At 48.4% G+C, this 14,627-nt stretch overlaps 1 protein-coding gene across 1 annotated transcript; it reads right to left on the bottom strand.

Annotated features, from left to right (window-relative positions):
• Positions 1 to 495: 495 nt before the first annotated feature.
• lmo1 (LIM domain only 1) lies at positions 496 to 11,329 on the bottom strand. Its single transcript, XM_076288138.1, has 3 exons — positions 11,121 to 11,329; positions 3,273 to 3,398; positions 496 to 981 (listed from the first exon to the last, which is right to left on the bottom strand). The coding sequence occupies exons 1-3, from the start codon at positions 11,324 to 11,326 to the stop codon at positions 876 to 878; spliced, it is 438 nt and encodes a 145-aa protein (XP_076144253.1). The 5' UTR covers positions 11,327 to 11,329; the 3' UTR covers positions 496 to 875.
• Positions 11,330 to 14,627: the final 3,298 nt, after the last annotated feature.

Below are 14,627 nucleotides of genomic sequence, written 5' to 3' on the forward strand. Positions count from 1 at the left end.
AAACTCCAGAGAGCAGTTCACTCGACACACCTGCTTACTTTATCACCACGACACAGTTTGGAGAAGGGATTATTTTATTCCAAATAAAACCATCATCTGATTTAAATTTGTTAAACATCTTATTCCATCATTACTCTTCCACATGTCTTAAAATTAGTGTCATTTTTATTTTTTAATGCTTGTCTTTTACAAAATTCTTCTTAAACGCTTCCACAGCATCATAGCGTTTCAGAGTTGTTAATTACATATCAATGCAGGGGCTGGCCTCCTCAAACAACTTTGGTTTCTGAGATCAGAGGACAACAGAAAAAAAAAAAAAAACTCACTATGAACATTTAAGAATCTTTAATTCACACTAGTAATAAAATTGCATTACAATTTCATAAAATAAATGTTCCAGTTTATATATACAGAAAACAGACTGTACAAACTCTCCACGCTTGTTTCCTTCTTTCTTTTTGATTTTCTTATTTTTTTTGTACCCGAAAGCGGGAGAGGACCAAAAACCCAAAACAAACATCACAAAAAACATACAAGCGATACAGTGCTCAGCTAAGCAGGCACAACTGTACATCAAAACTCGTAACTGCTCAGTGTTGGGGGAAGGAAGGGGGCAAAAAGTACATTTACAATGGAGTCCTTAGGGACCGTCGGGGGGTTTACTGTAAAAAGTATTGCAGGCAAGCAGACAGACGCTTTCCTCTCCAAGTGCAGCCAAACACCTTATGTGTGCCAGGGTATGTGTGTGTGTGTGTGTGTGTAGAAGTGCATCTTTGTACTGTGTGTGTGTAGACGAGTGCTTCAGAGTATGAGGGTATATGTGTGTGTGTGTGGGGGCACAGAGGGATGCCGCTGTCACCGGCCACTCGGCTTGGCTATTGGACCTGCGTCTCGAAGCTCCCGTTCAGCTGTCCTTCCTCATAGTCCATCTGACACAGAATCATGTTGTTCTTCAGGAAAAACTTGTCTCCCACGCAAAACCTGCAAACACACACACACGCACGGCATTTAGCATGATCCCACACACACCAGTGTCCATCCCTGTCCCCGTCATGGCATGGTCAGCTTGGCTAATGCCGTCTGGAATGTTTCTCACAAGGAAAGCAGCAGTTCAGATCACCAATTAGAGCTGATTGCAGTAGCCATTCTCTGCTTTGATTGCAGACCATGGTGTGCGTGTGTGTGTGTGTGTGTGTATGGGGGGGTTGGGGTATGTGCTAGGAGAGTGCATTCTAATGTGACCACGAAGGTGCCACTGTCAGGGCATGGGGGTGGGGGTCTGGCATGGGGGGTGGGGAGGTTTGATGGCGTGGCTTTTTGGGGGGGGGGTTGTGGTGTTTCAAAAGCGCGTAAACAAGAGCCCTGGCGCCCGGTGAAAGCAACTCTGCAGCTCCCAGACCTGGCACCAGCGCCACACCAGTTTCCAAGGAAACGGTGCTACCAGGCAAGCTCCCTGCACTGTTACTAATCGATGCCAACATGCGAAAAATTCTGTCCGGCCTTTAACTATAAATTTCAAGCCAATTTAAGAGTTAAAACGCCCCCCGTATATGGTGGGGCTTTTTTCTTTCAATGGCGCTTAAAATGAAATGAAGCCGAGATTTAATCTGGCCTCAGATCTGAGATGATGGAGGCTTTGTGGACTGTTCCACGGCTTATCAGTCTGCGCCATACCCGTGTGCTGGCAGCGCGGGCAGATAATGGGCACCACCTAACAGGAGAGACCTGACCAGCTCGTGCCAGCTTGGCCAGGGTGCCGTGGTGGCAGTGGCGGCATCGGCATCGGCAGCCAGTGATGCACTGCGGCAGGCGGCTTCCTGAACTGCCTCTGACACGTTCAAGCACGGAGTCGCAGGCGGAGGAGAAGAGGCAGAGGAATAAACGTGCGTGGCGCGTGCCCCGTTGTCTCCACTTTTGCTCTGCTCCTCGACTCCTGCCACGAACACAATGGAGGCAAGCGTGACGTGCTGTCAGTCTGCGCTGCAGCACGGCTCATCTCGGAGTGCCTTTTAAGGACACTAAAGAGCGCTCTCCAAGCAGAGGTGCGCTCGCTCGCTCGCTCGCTCGCTGATGCCCCCTGTCTCTGCCTGCGTGGCACGAGTCTGAGGAGCTGGATCCCAGAGAGCAAACAGCGGCGCCGGTACCAGGTCAACAGGCCTGGACTTTATTGGAGGGCTCAAGTAAAGGGATTACATTCCAGAGGTCATTCCTCAAACCCAATGTTCACTCTCAAAGCTCATTCTCCCGCACAGAAAGACGCCATTTCTGTCTTTTATACCGTTCTGTTTGTATGTTATGCATGATTAGCCTCCTCTTTTTTATTCATACATACACTTGTGTATGTGTGTGTGTTTTTGTGTTTGTGTGTGTGTGTGTGTGTGTGTGTGTGTGTGTGTGTGTGTGTGTGTGTACATCGGAGCGGAGGCAGCTGCTTTGCTTTGCAGCGAGCGGGTCACACTCTGAGGGCCCTTCGTTTCAGCTCTGTCACACTCTCCTGCGCTCTGGGAATGTTTTCAGGGATGATCCTCTGAAAAACGTCTGCAGGCTGTTTAATTCCACCCTCTTGCGCTTTCAATGAGACACACACGCACATACACATGCATCTGTGAAGCGCTCAGGAAGTGTGTCTCTGTGCGTGTGTGTGTGTGTGTGTGTGTTTTCTCCTTTAGCTGTGCCATGGCTGTGGCGAAGACCTTTCTGAAATAAGGTAAAGTCTGAGTTGAATTAGATCAGCTCTGTGCCGGCCTGGCAGCCCTATCACTTTTGATCCATGAGCTAATGTCGGCCCCCTGAAGCTTATAATCCCAGTTCGAGTCGCAAATACAAACACGTACAGAAAAAACACACAGTCTGGGTGCGTCCCCAATAGGAAATAATTAACAGAGCGTTGCTAATTCAAAGCTACTGACTAGTTTGCTTTTGGGAACAAAGAACAGCACATTAAATCTCTTGGCATTTTAGACATTGATAGAAATGACATGTGCGAATAAGCTCCCACATTTTAAAAGAGTTTTTGAGGGGGGTGGGAGGGGGGGTTGGATGATGGCTGGATCCATTTGAGATAATGGGCATTTCAGCATGGCATTATGGATTTCAAAAAGGCAATCATGCCACAACGTTGTGATCTCTCTCTCTCTCTCTCTCTCTCTCTCTCTCTCCTCTCTCTCTCTCTCTCACACACACACACACACACACACACACACACACACACACACACACACTCAAAAACAAACACACACACACACACACACACACACACACACTGTCCTTACCTCTGGTTACAAAGCTGACAGGCGAAACAGTCCAAATGGTAAACATTATCTCTGGCTCTCATCACCATTTCAAAGGCTGGGATGAGTTTACTGCAGGCTGCGCAGTTCCCCGTCGTACCAAAGAGCCTGAGAGAGAGGGAAAGCAAGAGAGAGAGTGAGAAAAAGAGAGAGAGAGGGGTGGGGGGGTGGGTGAGAGAGCACAGAATCCCCATATTAGACACTTTACCCACGTGCTTCAGCAGAGCCCATATCTGGGTATCAGACTGAACTACACACAGAAATGAAGAAATAAAGGTGAGCAGACAGAACAGCACAAAAAGTCTGGAAACATCTAATGCAACACAAAAATCCAGCTTGGCACGCAGTCAGTGTTTTTTGTTAATGAGGGTACAAACCTAGATGTTAATTCTTTGCTAATGATCTAATTAAAATGATCACATGGTTCTAATCCTCTTCTTCAAAGAGTTTCCCCTAGCACATTGCAAAAGCAACAAAAACAGGTCTGAGGCAACCAATTGAACTGTTGAAAGTTTTCTTCTTTAAATCCAAACTAACTAATGACTGTGCACCAACCAAAGCCAGATGGATTTTTTACACAAGAGGGCTATATTCTATAATGTAGGCAAAGTTCAAAAGATTCCTGTTGCAAGGATATGGCCTCTGTTCTAGGCTCTCTCTCTCCTTCCCTCACTCCCTCTCTCTCTCCCTTTCTCTCTCCCTTTCTCTCCAAAGTAAAGAGGGATAAGGGGGGGGGGGGCGAGTGTAACCTTGGAGAGGTAACTAGATGTTCGATGGTGCACAGAACAGACACACAACCTCACATTTCTCAGCTGTTTGTTTAAGCTTATTAGATAGGAGCGAAACCATCAAGGTCACAAACAGAGAATGAGGCAGTAGTGCAGATCTCTTTCTATTCCAAAGCCCTTTCCCCACATTTACATTTCCATTTTCCAAGTGCCTGCCCCCATGTTTAATTTGGAGATTCTGGATCACAGATACACTTATATATTCCACTGAACAGCAACACAAAGAGACCAAGTGGGAAGAGACTGAGAGAAAGAGAGAGAGAGAGAGAGAGAGAGAGATGGAGAGAGATGGAGAGAAATAGAGAGAAAGAGAGGGAGAGAGAGAGAGAGAGAGAGAGATGGAGAGAGATGGAGAGAAATAGAGAGAAAGAGAGGGAGAAAGAGAGAAATCGAGGGAGAGAAAGAGAGAAAGAGAGGGAGAAAGAGAGAAAACAGGGTAAAAAGGAAAGTCGTGCAAGACAGGATCAAGAGACACCCAGATTGCCTCTTTGACAGTATGTTAAACACTTTCCCCAAAAGTTGCTAGTGCGGTCATTGAAGAGGAGTCGAAAGTTGCTCCCCCCACCCCACCCCCCACCCGAACCCCCCATTTGAGCCTCTCTCTGCTGCTCTCCAGCATCTATCCGGCAGACCCTGCCGTTAATTAGGCCACGGAGGCCCCGATGGAGGCCTGCCCCGCCACCACGCTGAGGTAGCACTCACACGCATGCGCACGCTGAGAGAGCGTTGTTCCAGGCGATAGGCGAAGTGTTGAAGCGGGGCATTGTTAGAAGTGGTTACCGTTCCAATAAAAAATGTGTTTGCGTTGGACCTCTGACACTCTGCCGAGACCGTGGCGTGTCCAGACAAGGTGCTGCCTCGCGACAAAGAAGGAGGAGGAGGAGGAGGAAGAGGAGGAACTAAAAGCAGAGGCAGAGACGGGGGCTGCTTATTAAAATGATTGTTGTCAGGCTGTGAGCCCTGAGTTAGTGCAGAGTAAGCGAAAGTGCGCTGTGTGAAGGAGCGCTCGCCCACGTTACACAACAGAGGAGCCTCCACTGCCAAGACCCTCCGCAGCACTCCAGTGAAACCTTCCACCGGCTTCACCTCTCCAGTTTGTTTGAGGAATGTATTATGTTCTCTGCCTGTGCAGCCCCTCTGTAATACAGTGCAGGCCAGAGTTAACCTCCTGTGCTGCTGGTGCTCTATGTAGCCTTGTAGCCGCGTGCTAATCACTGGGGCCTCACCACAGGAGCTGAGCGCTTCAGCTGCGCTGCCAGAGGCCTTGGCCGACCCGGTGGTCCAACTTAATCTCACTCTGTCACTTAGCAATGGGCCTGCACTGTCTCACCCCCAAACTGTTTGATCTGAACCACGGACCCTCTCTCCCTCTCCCTCCCTCTCTCTCTCTATTTCACAGACTTCACACTTTCTCACACACACACACACACACACACACACACACACACACACACACACACACACCACTCACTCACCACTCACCAGTCCTGCTCACTTGTGCTTCAAGATGAACACTTCAAGATGCCACTGTCAACTCGCACTTTAAAACGTCTGACTGACGAGAACTAACTTCAAAAAGTGGAGCGGCGTGGCGCAGTGAGGAATGGTGTCTTCTGAGGAGGCAGGAGGCCACGGAGTAATCCTAGCGCTGCTTGTCACACACATGCAGTGGGGCAGGGGGGATTAAGTGCCACTGCGAGAGCAGGTTTGTTTGAAATGGAAGGACAAGAGCTGGGCTGCACACTTTGGCTGAGTAAAGGCACAGGGGGCCATGGCTGCGGAATGCTGAGAATGTCACCAAATTTTCATGTGCGCAGGATCCCCGAATGCATCCAATCCAAACTAATCCCACCGCTTTTTTCCCTTCCCCACTTGCCTATTTCATTTGAAAGATATGTATAATTGCAGATCCAGACCTGTACGTGTTTGCATACAGTCAGTGTGTATAGTGTGTGTGTGTGTGTGTGTGTGTGTGTGTGTGTGTGTGTGTGTGTGTGTGGGTGTGTGTGTGGGTGTGTGTGTGGGTGTGTGTGTATGTGTGTATGCAAAGAAGAGAGAGATTGAGAGAGAGAGTGAGAGAGAGAGAGAGAAAGTGCAGCATATGAGTGAAGTGGTGCTCTTTTAAATCGGGTTATTAAAGGGAGACTGCTACACATCTTCAAAACTGATATTGCAGTCGTCCACATTTTTTCCTGTGAAGCAGCAGTCAGTTTTATGGTGGCTTTTCAGACGTGGGGAAGGACGGCCTTAAAATGGAGACTTTGGTGGTTAATTTAAGTGGATTAGGGGGTTACAGACACTCATTTGGAAGGTCAGCCACAAACTGTGAAACACAATGGCATGGATTTTGAGGCGGTATAATTTAAGATAAAATGAAACCAACCATTATATCGACAAGGCCATTTAAAGTGACTTTCTGGAGAGTGTGCTGAAGGACTTCTGCATTCCTAGGAGTTTCCGACGACTTCACAGCTTGCACGCTGTGTAACATAGTGTACTGATGTTACAAACATGCATCTTAACACGTGTTTTGTTCTACAAGGCCACTGCATACATTGAGGTTCTATAGATACCTAGTATTTTAATTTAATATTTGTAATAACTTTAAAAATGTGGATGGTATCCGGATCCAACAACTTGAAAAACGAAAAATGTTAAATGAAATATATCAATGTTTATACTGTTGCTATGACACTGTTCCTGCGTATGTTACATAGCCACCTAATAAGTGACTGTTCATTTCTACTCAATACACTTATTGTTCATTTTCTGAATTTCCTTTGAACCGTATAAACATAGACACGGTTCAAAAAGAACACTTTGAACACTCCGAAACCCTTTACTGAGCAAAAAGAACACTTTGAACACACGAGCCCTTTACTGAGCTTTCAGGCGTGCGCTAATGGACACAAAAGGAGAAGTTTCCGCTACCGAAGTGTCCTGCTAAGTAGCGGAGTGATTTCCACAGCATCTTCAGGGACAGGTATTCTCCGAGCCCGTTTGAAGACACTGCATACAGCATCGTCTCTCTGCATCTTCTGAAGCCAGCAACAGCTCTCCCGGCCTTTCATGTTCGCCAGCGATTAGGCTCCAGCTAGTCAGGAGAGGCTCTCATGCTACCTGCGCTCGCAAGCCGTCGCCACTTTCACATCGCCTATCGCTTGTGTACAGTTCGCTGTTTTATTTATTTTGTTTTTCTTCAGACTGCGCCGAAAACGATCGATTTTTCAAAAAAAAAAAAAAACTATTCATGTTTTAAATTATTTCAATATATTTTTTGCCTTGATGGAGGCTCAGGTGTCAACATTTAAGCTGTGATTGACATTGTAATAGCTGTGTAAATGCCCAGGCCTCCTCCACCCATTTAGGTGCTTCAAAGAAACTTCCAGAAGCAGGGCATGTTTTGCCTTAAATGTCTCCCCATCAAACACCCCTAATGAGCAAACTCTGTAAATTACGCGTCGATAGTGTCCTCATGAAAATGTATCGCCATCTTCTAATTAGACTGCCCTTTTTCGCCCATTGTACAGTATGTCCCCCTTATTTGGTGGGGAAAAAAATTAATTTCAATTAAAAATGGAAATCTCTTTGATAAGGAGATGACTGATATGTCCAGTGTAATATAATACATTCAATGGGGTTTGAAGATGAAAACGATTTCAGGCCCAGGGTCCTGCGCCATCAGACACACACAGGTCTCTTTGTCCGCCCGCGCTGGTGAGGTCACTGGATCCTCCGCCAGCAACGAGAGGCGGAGGGATGAGGGGACGAGGGGGAAAAAAGAGGGGGAAAAGGAAACGGCTAATTAATCTATTGTTCTGCTCGATAATGAAGGAGTGTGTGGAAACTGCTAATAAAGGGCTCCAGCATCTCCTGATGGAATGAACTGAATGTCAAGTGCAGTGGGAAAGTTGTGACGCTGTGAGGCCTGAATTGTGTGTGTGTGTGTGTGTGTGTGTGTGTGTGTGTTGGGGTTGGGGCCTGAGCCGCGTTTGGTGGACCGGTGGGGGGTCCAAAGAGAGAGAGAGAGAAAGAGAAAGAAAAGAGAGAAATGGTAGTAGAGAGCTGGAGGGGGGTGCGCGTTCATTATGTTGCTCTCACTCCTGAAGGACAGACACAGACAGAGCTGCTCTCATAATTAATGTGCACATGGCAGGGCTCCAATACCACAGAAATAAAGGAAGTACGTTTGATCCACCCGCTTGTCTTTAATGAGGTGCCTGTCTGTATGAGGCGTGTGCGTGTGTGTGTGTGTGTGTGTGTGTGTGTGTGTGTCTGTGTGTGTGCGTGCGTGTGTGTGTGCTGTGTATGTGTGGTGTATGTGTGTGTGTGTGTGTGTCTGTGTGTGTGTGTGTGTGTGTGTGTGTGTTTCTGTGTGTGTGCGTGCGTGTGTGTGTGTGTGTGTGTGTGTGCTGTGTATGTGTGTGTGTATGTGTGTGTGTGTGTGTATGTGTGTGTGTGTGTGTGTGTCTGTGTGTGTGTGTGTGTGTGTGTGTGTGTGTGTGCATGTGTCTGTGTGTGTGTGTGTATGTGTGTGTGTCTGTGTGTGTGTGTGTGTGTGTGTGTGTGTGTGTGTGTGTGGGGGGGGGGGTGTATGTGTGTATGTGTGTGTGTGTGTGTGTGTATGTGTGTATGTGTGTGTGTATGTGTGTGTGTGTGTGTGTGTGTATGTGTGTGTGTGTGTATGTGTGTGTGTGTGTGTGTGGGGGGGGGGGGTGTTCAGAGGAAAGACTGGTCTTCATTAGAACAGGTGTGATGACTCACTCCGCCCCCCTCCCTCCGTCAGGCGGGCGGGCAGTGGTCACGGCGTTAGTGTGGACGGCCTCACCTACTTTTGTAAAGGCCGCCGCTGAACAGCCTCTTTCCCAGCAGCCTCTTTCCCAGCCCAGCGCGAGTGGGGAAAGTTTTTAATTTGTTCCATAATAGAATTCATCTCAAGCATCTCCAGCCATTAAGTGGCACACATTTGTCTCTGGCTGAGGAGCTGACGAGTGGGAGAGATTTCATTAGGCCATCAGGGCCCGAGCACAAACACAGGAAGCCTTTCTCTCTCCAACTCTCTCTCTCTCTCCCTCTCTTTCTCTAGCCTCACTTTCCCTCACTCCACTCCTCAACTGATTTTTACTGCACTCTCTCCCCCTCTCTGCACTTTTTCTCTCCTCTTCTGTCTCTCTCCATCTTCCTCTCCTCCTCTCCTCGCCCCCTCTCTCTCTCTCTCTCTCTCTTTGAAGAGAGCCTTTTCAGCGCTGACACAGTGGCCACTGTTAGCCTCTTACACATCCCCATTTTTACCCACAAGGCCCAGGTGCTCAGGCTGGGGTCGTGGCCTTTATAATGGACAGTGAAATTAATCTGCTGGGGGAAGGTGGTGGGAGCAGTGGGGTGGGGATGGAGGGGTGGGGTTGCTGGGGATGAGGACGGGTGGAGAGCACTGGTCAATCTCTCCAGTTTAATTGAGTCAAACGCACTTCTCCTGGCACGGTGGACGCGCTGCGGTTGATTTCAGTTGGCCGCTGCCGATACCTGAGCTCCATGGCCGCAGCACTGCTGTCCCATATGGCCTCGGCCGGCCGTGCAGATGAGGCCTCTGGTGAAGCCGGCTGGCCGGCGCGGCATAATGGCATTAAGCCTGGGAGATGATGGATGGGGGGGACCCCTTTCGGCATGGCCAAACCTCCACCCCCACACACTCCATCACCACCACCAACACCACCATCCAACCAAACTTAAGCCCCCAGCTCCCCTTTCAGGCCAGGCCCAGTGTGGTGTTGGGACCTGTGCACTGGTGGGTGGTTGGTGGTGGGGAGAGGCCAGTGGGACTGCATCCCCCCCCCCCCCCCCCCCCCCACCCCTGTCTCAGGGAATAAATGACTGGATCTTATTGGGAGGCCCCAGGGAGAGAGACTTAACGCCCAGGAAATAATCATGTTTAATTTAGCAAGCAGATGGCAGAGAGACGGGGGGTGGGGGTGGAGGGGGACAGCACAGCGCAGCACAGCGCAGCGCCCAGGACATGGAGGCTGACACCTCACTGTCGCAAGAGCTCCTTCTCTCCCTCTCTCTCTCTCTCTCCCTCCTCTTCTTCAACCCCTCCCACTCTGCTGCTCTTTTCCTCTCCTCCTTTCTCTCCCTCCCTCCTTATCTGCCACTAGCTGCCACTTACTGATGGTCTGGTAGGAGGCAGGGCTCCGTGTTCATGTAAACATGCAAAAAAATGTTAACTAACCAAAACGCAAACAACCAACCAACCAAAACACACACGCAACTTGGAGCTATCTGCTCAGGCTGCCAGGCATTCCTTCCTAATTGACACAAATGGAGTTCAGTTTGCGGCAAAGCGCCATAATGTGGCGGGAACATGTGCTGGGTCTACCCTAAAACAAGGCCTGGAGAATTAGCGACCTCTCCGACGGCATCTCACACACACTGACTTTCCCCATCTCTTATTTCACTACACTACATGACAGCAGCTCTCTCTCTCTCTCTCTCTCTCTCTCTCTCTCTCTCTCTCTCTCTCTCTCTCTCTCTCTCTCTATTTCTCTCTCTCTCTCTCTACTCTCTATTTCTCCAAAACTCACAAAGAAAACAGTTGGGGTTCAAATATCCAGACTGGCAGCATCTGAAGAAAGTGAGTGCAGTACATTTTTACTAATGTCATGAAGACCTGGGTGTCAAAAGCGCACAAGTGTGTGTGTGTGTGTGTCTGTGTGTGTGTGTGTGTGTGTGTGTGTGTGTGTATTTGTGTGTGTGTGTGTGTGTGTGTGTGTGTGTGTGTGTGTGTGTGTGTGTGTGTGTGTGCATGTATATGTAAGTAAGAAAAACTGAGAAAAGGTGGCAGGGAGAAAAAGTGAAAGGTAAAATAAAGTGAGAGAGAAGAAAGAGAATGAGAGAGCAAGAAAAGAATAGCGAGAAGAGAGAGAGAGCGAGAGAGAGCGAGAGAGAGAGAGAGAGAGAGAGAGAGAGAGAGAGAGAGAGAGAGAGAGAGAGAGAGAGAGAGAGAGAGAGAGAGAGAGAGAGAGAGAGAGGTGGTGGGTCCCCTTACCTCAGGTAGTCTCTGCGACAGAGGATGAGGTTGGCTTTTGTGTAGAGGGTGGAGCCCACCTCCCCGAGGCGGCAGTCGCAGCAGGCACATTTCAGACAGTCCTCGTGCCAGTATTTGTCCAGGGCCTTGAGCAGGTAGCGGTCTTTAATCTTGCGATTGCAGCCAGCGCACCCCTTCTGTTTCCCTTTGGGCTGGACAGAGAGCATCGGCACACCTGCAGCGATAAGGAGACAAGCGGCCCGCCGTGATTTACTGCCCAAGTACACCACCGACTTTTCATGTTCATGTTTTGCTCGCGTCCCCCCATACAACCCCCACCCCCTCGCTCATGCTCAACGTGTTTCTTCCCCTGTTTTTTTTTTTTTTGATAAGGCCAACAGCCTCCAGAGCCACGCCACGTCTGATTCATATGCATTAGCATGCCGCGGCTAACAGCGCTGCATAGAGATAGGCAGCCGCACACACACACACACACACACACACACAGGTCACTTTGGACACGGTCCCCCACAACCCCTCCCCCCTCTATTTCTCCGCACCCTCTAAACATGTACGCAGGAGCTGGGGTTAAAGAGTCCAGGGTTAAGAGACAACAAAAACAAATCTTGAGGGCAAATTGTGTCTGCGAGCGGCCGAAAGCAGACCGCTCCTCTGGGCTGAGCGCGCTAGCCGTCTGGGCCCTTGGCTTGGTGCTGGTCAGGAGTGGATGATGGAAGTGCCTCATGGGCTTTGTTTGGTATAGATTAACATTAACCTTTTAAAACACTGTTGACCACAAGAAGGTTGCTCTCAGCCCCCCGTGAGGTACATTATTGCCTAAGTGCCTTTCAGAGTGCCCACACGCACGCACACACACGCATACTCTCTCTCTCTCTCTCTCTCTCTCTCATATACACTTTACATCACATCGCTTCCATTCATTTAACACATATTGAATGTGTGTGTGTGTGTGTGTGTGTGTGGTGTGCGTGTGTGTAACCAAACCCGCAAATTGCCCTGCTGTCACATGGCCTCTCCTTAAAGTGTGCCTCTTAGCCTCCTAAAGGACAAATAAAGTCCATTTAATAACTGCACTGAACACTAATAGTCTATCTGTGCCTGACATTTGTGTTTGGGCTAAAAGCTGCCCCCGGGCCACCGCTGACCAAGGCTGCCTAGCCCAGCGCGGTAGCGGCACTGGCCAGCGCGGTGCGGCAGGGCACCCCTCTGCCACACTAACAGGTCTGGCACAGCTGAAAGCCTCGGCCAGCAGCTCTTAAGACACTCTCCCACACACTGAGCTATTGATCTGACTAATAGAACACACGGCGGCGCCCAACGTCACTTGCCTCTCTGCTTTCAAAACACATTTCACTCTTGCTCTCCCCCTCTCTCTCTCCCTCCCTCCCTCTCTCTCTCTCGTTCTCAAAAAAAGACAAAGAGAAACACCGGGACCACTCAGTGTCACCACCACTGCCAATACCTGGTGAAAGACAGAGAGACAGAAATACACACGTAAAAATGATATAGGAACTCCCCCCTATTACCATCGGTCCCGTATTTCCGCCATCTTGCGTGTATGTGTCACTTAATATCCATTTCTATACAAACCAAGACGGTAGATTCCTAAAGAAACGCAAGCACTAAATTAGCTATGTACCAAAAATGACATTTTACAGTGACTCGAAGAGCTGTAAACAGTGTTGTAAGGCTGCGTGTACACATCCGCTTGGTGCTCCAGTGGAATTTTCATTTCATGACGAGAATTCTCGGTCTAATCACTCATGTGCCGTTGAAACGGCGTAAATAGGCGACCCATCAGGCCAGCACTATAACTCCGAGCGTGGTAAACAAAATCGGATATTTCAGGCAGTAAATGCTCCCGTTAAGAACCAAACCAGATTTTGTTCAAATCTACACACCTATGGCTACTGAAAAATGTAAGGTTCATTTAGCAAATGTTATTTTGAAGTGTTAAAAAACATCTTTGTTTTAGAATTTCCGAACAAAAGTGGTGATAATTGGGGGTGTTACGATACAGTGTAGAAATATATCATACCATGCAGAAACACACACATGTAGGTCAGCATATCTAATGCCATGTCATATTTCTTTCTAACCTTATATTTTTTATTCAGCATTGTTACTTTAATACGAATGCTGAATGGTGCATTAACAACACGTGAGCAGTTCACCAGCACAGTATGGTGCTGCTGTTAAAGATGACTGGCTGTTAGTCGGTCTGCAGATGACAGGTCTGACGGCAGTCCGATTAGCCAACACCTCTGACTCCTCTCTGGGCACATGCCACATTTGTATTCATCAAGCCCCAAAACACCTCAAAGCCCTTCTCTCTCACACAGAACTTTGTTCTTGAGAATATCAAAGAAGGTTTTCCTCCCTTTCTCTCTTATTCTGACAGGCATATAAGTTCAGCCCCCCGCCCCCCTTTCTCACACACACACACACCCAGAGACACACACACACACACACACACACACAAACACACACACACACACACACACACACACTCCTGACTTTATTGGATCCAGATTTGTTCAGTAACTTCTGGCTATCCACACATCAGTAATACCATGAATGTAATATAATTAGCATTTCCCCTTTTAAAAGCCGGGCGAGGGGGAGCGAGCTTGTTAGTTAAATTTATAGTTTGGAAGAGAGCGAGGGTCCTGGCGGTATTCAGCCATCCTATTTCTTTATCAGAAGTGGGAAAAGGGAGGCTAATTGGTCCAGGGCTGCTGATGGGAGCCATCAATTAGTTTTCCTGCCTTCTCTCTCCAGACCCCCCCACCCCTCACCTCCTCTCTCTCTCTCTCTCTCTCTCTCTCTCCCCTCCACTCCTTCCTCCAAAAAAAAGGGGGCCCCTTGAAGCCGACACATTAGGATCACAAAACTCGCTATAAATACCAATGCTCGGTGTAAATGAAGCTAAAAAGCTTCAAATTGAAGCCACACTAGCTGAGGGCGGTCTTTTTCTACCTGCATTTCATGCCTTGTTAGAGGATCTCTCTGCAGGTACGCCAACAGTGCTCTCCTGTCAAGCTTCTTGCAGAACTAAAAACAGTCTTAATGAGGAGAAAGAGTGTCAGCCGGTGTGTGTGTGTGTGTGTGTGTGTGTATGTATGTATGTGTGTCTGTGTGTGTGTGAAACTGTGAGAGTAAAAGAGAGAGAAAGTGTGTCTCTACATTGCTGTGCTTGCTTGCGTGCACACACGTGCACACACACACACACACACACACACACACACACACACGGCAGGGGAATCGGCCTTCCTTCAATTCCCTTAGGGATCAGGCAAAAATCTTTAATTTGCCTTTTATGACAGCTAATTAGTTATTCTATTCAAAATCTTTGCTTTAAATAAGAGAACTAATTATACACAAAGGTCGTTCCCCCCACCTCCAGAGAACCAGGCGTAATTGGTTTAGACCCCCCACCCCTCACACACACACACACACACACAGCACCGCTCACCAGCCCCTTAACAATGTGCGTGTGTGTTTTAC

Source organism: Alosa pseudoharengus, unplaced genomic scaffold (genome assembly GCF_046254945.1).
Source record: "Alosa pseudoharengus isolate Yale_2024_CS ecotype anadromous, Long Island Sound unplaced genomic scaffold, YU_APseudo_1.1 YU_APseudo_1.1_scf_16, whole genome shotgun sequence".
In the NCBI taxonomy this organism is placed as follows: domain Eukaryota; kingdom Metazoa; phylum Chordata; class Actinopteri; order Clupeiformes; family Clupeidae; genus Alosa; species Alosa pseudoharengus.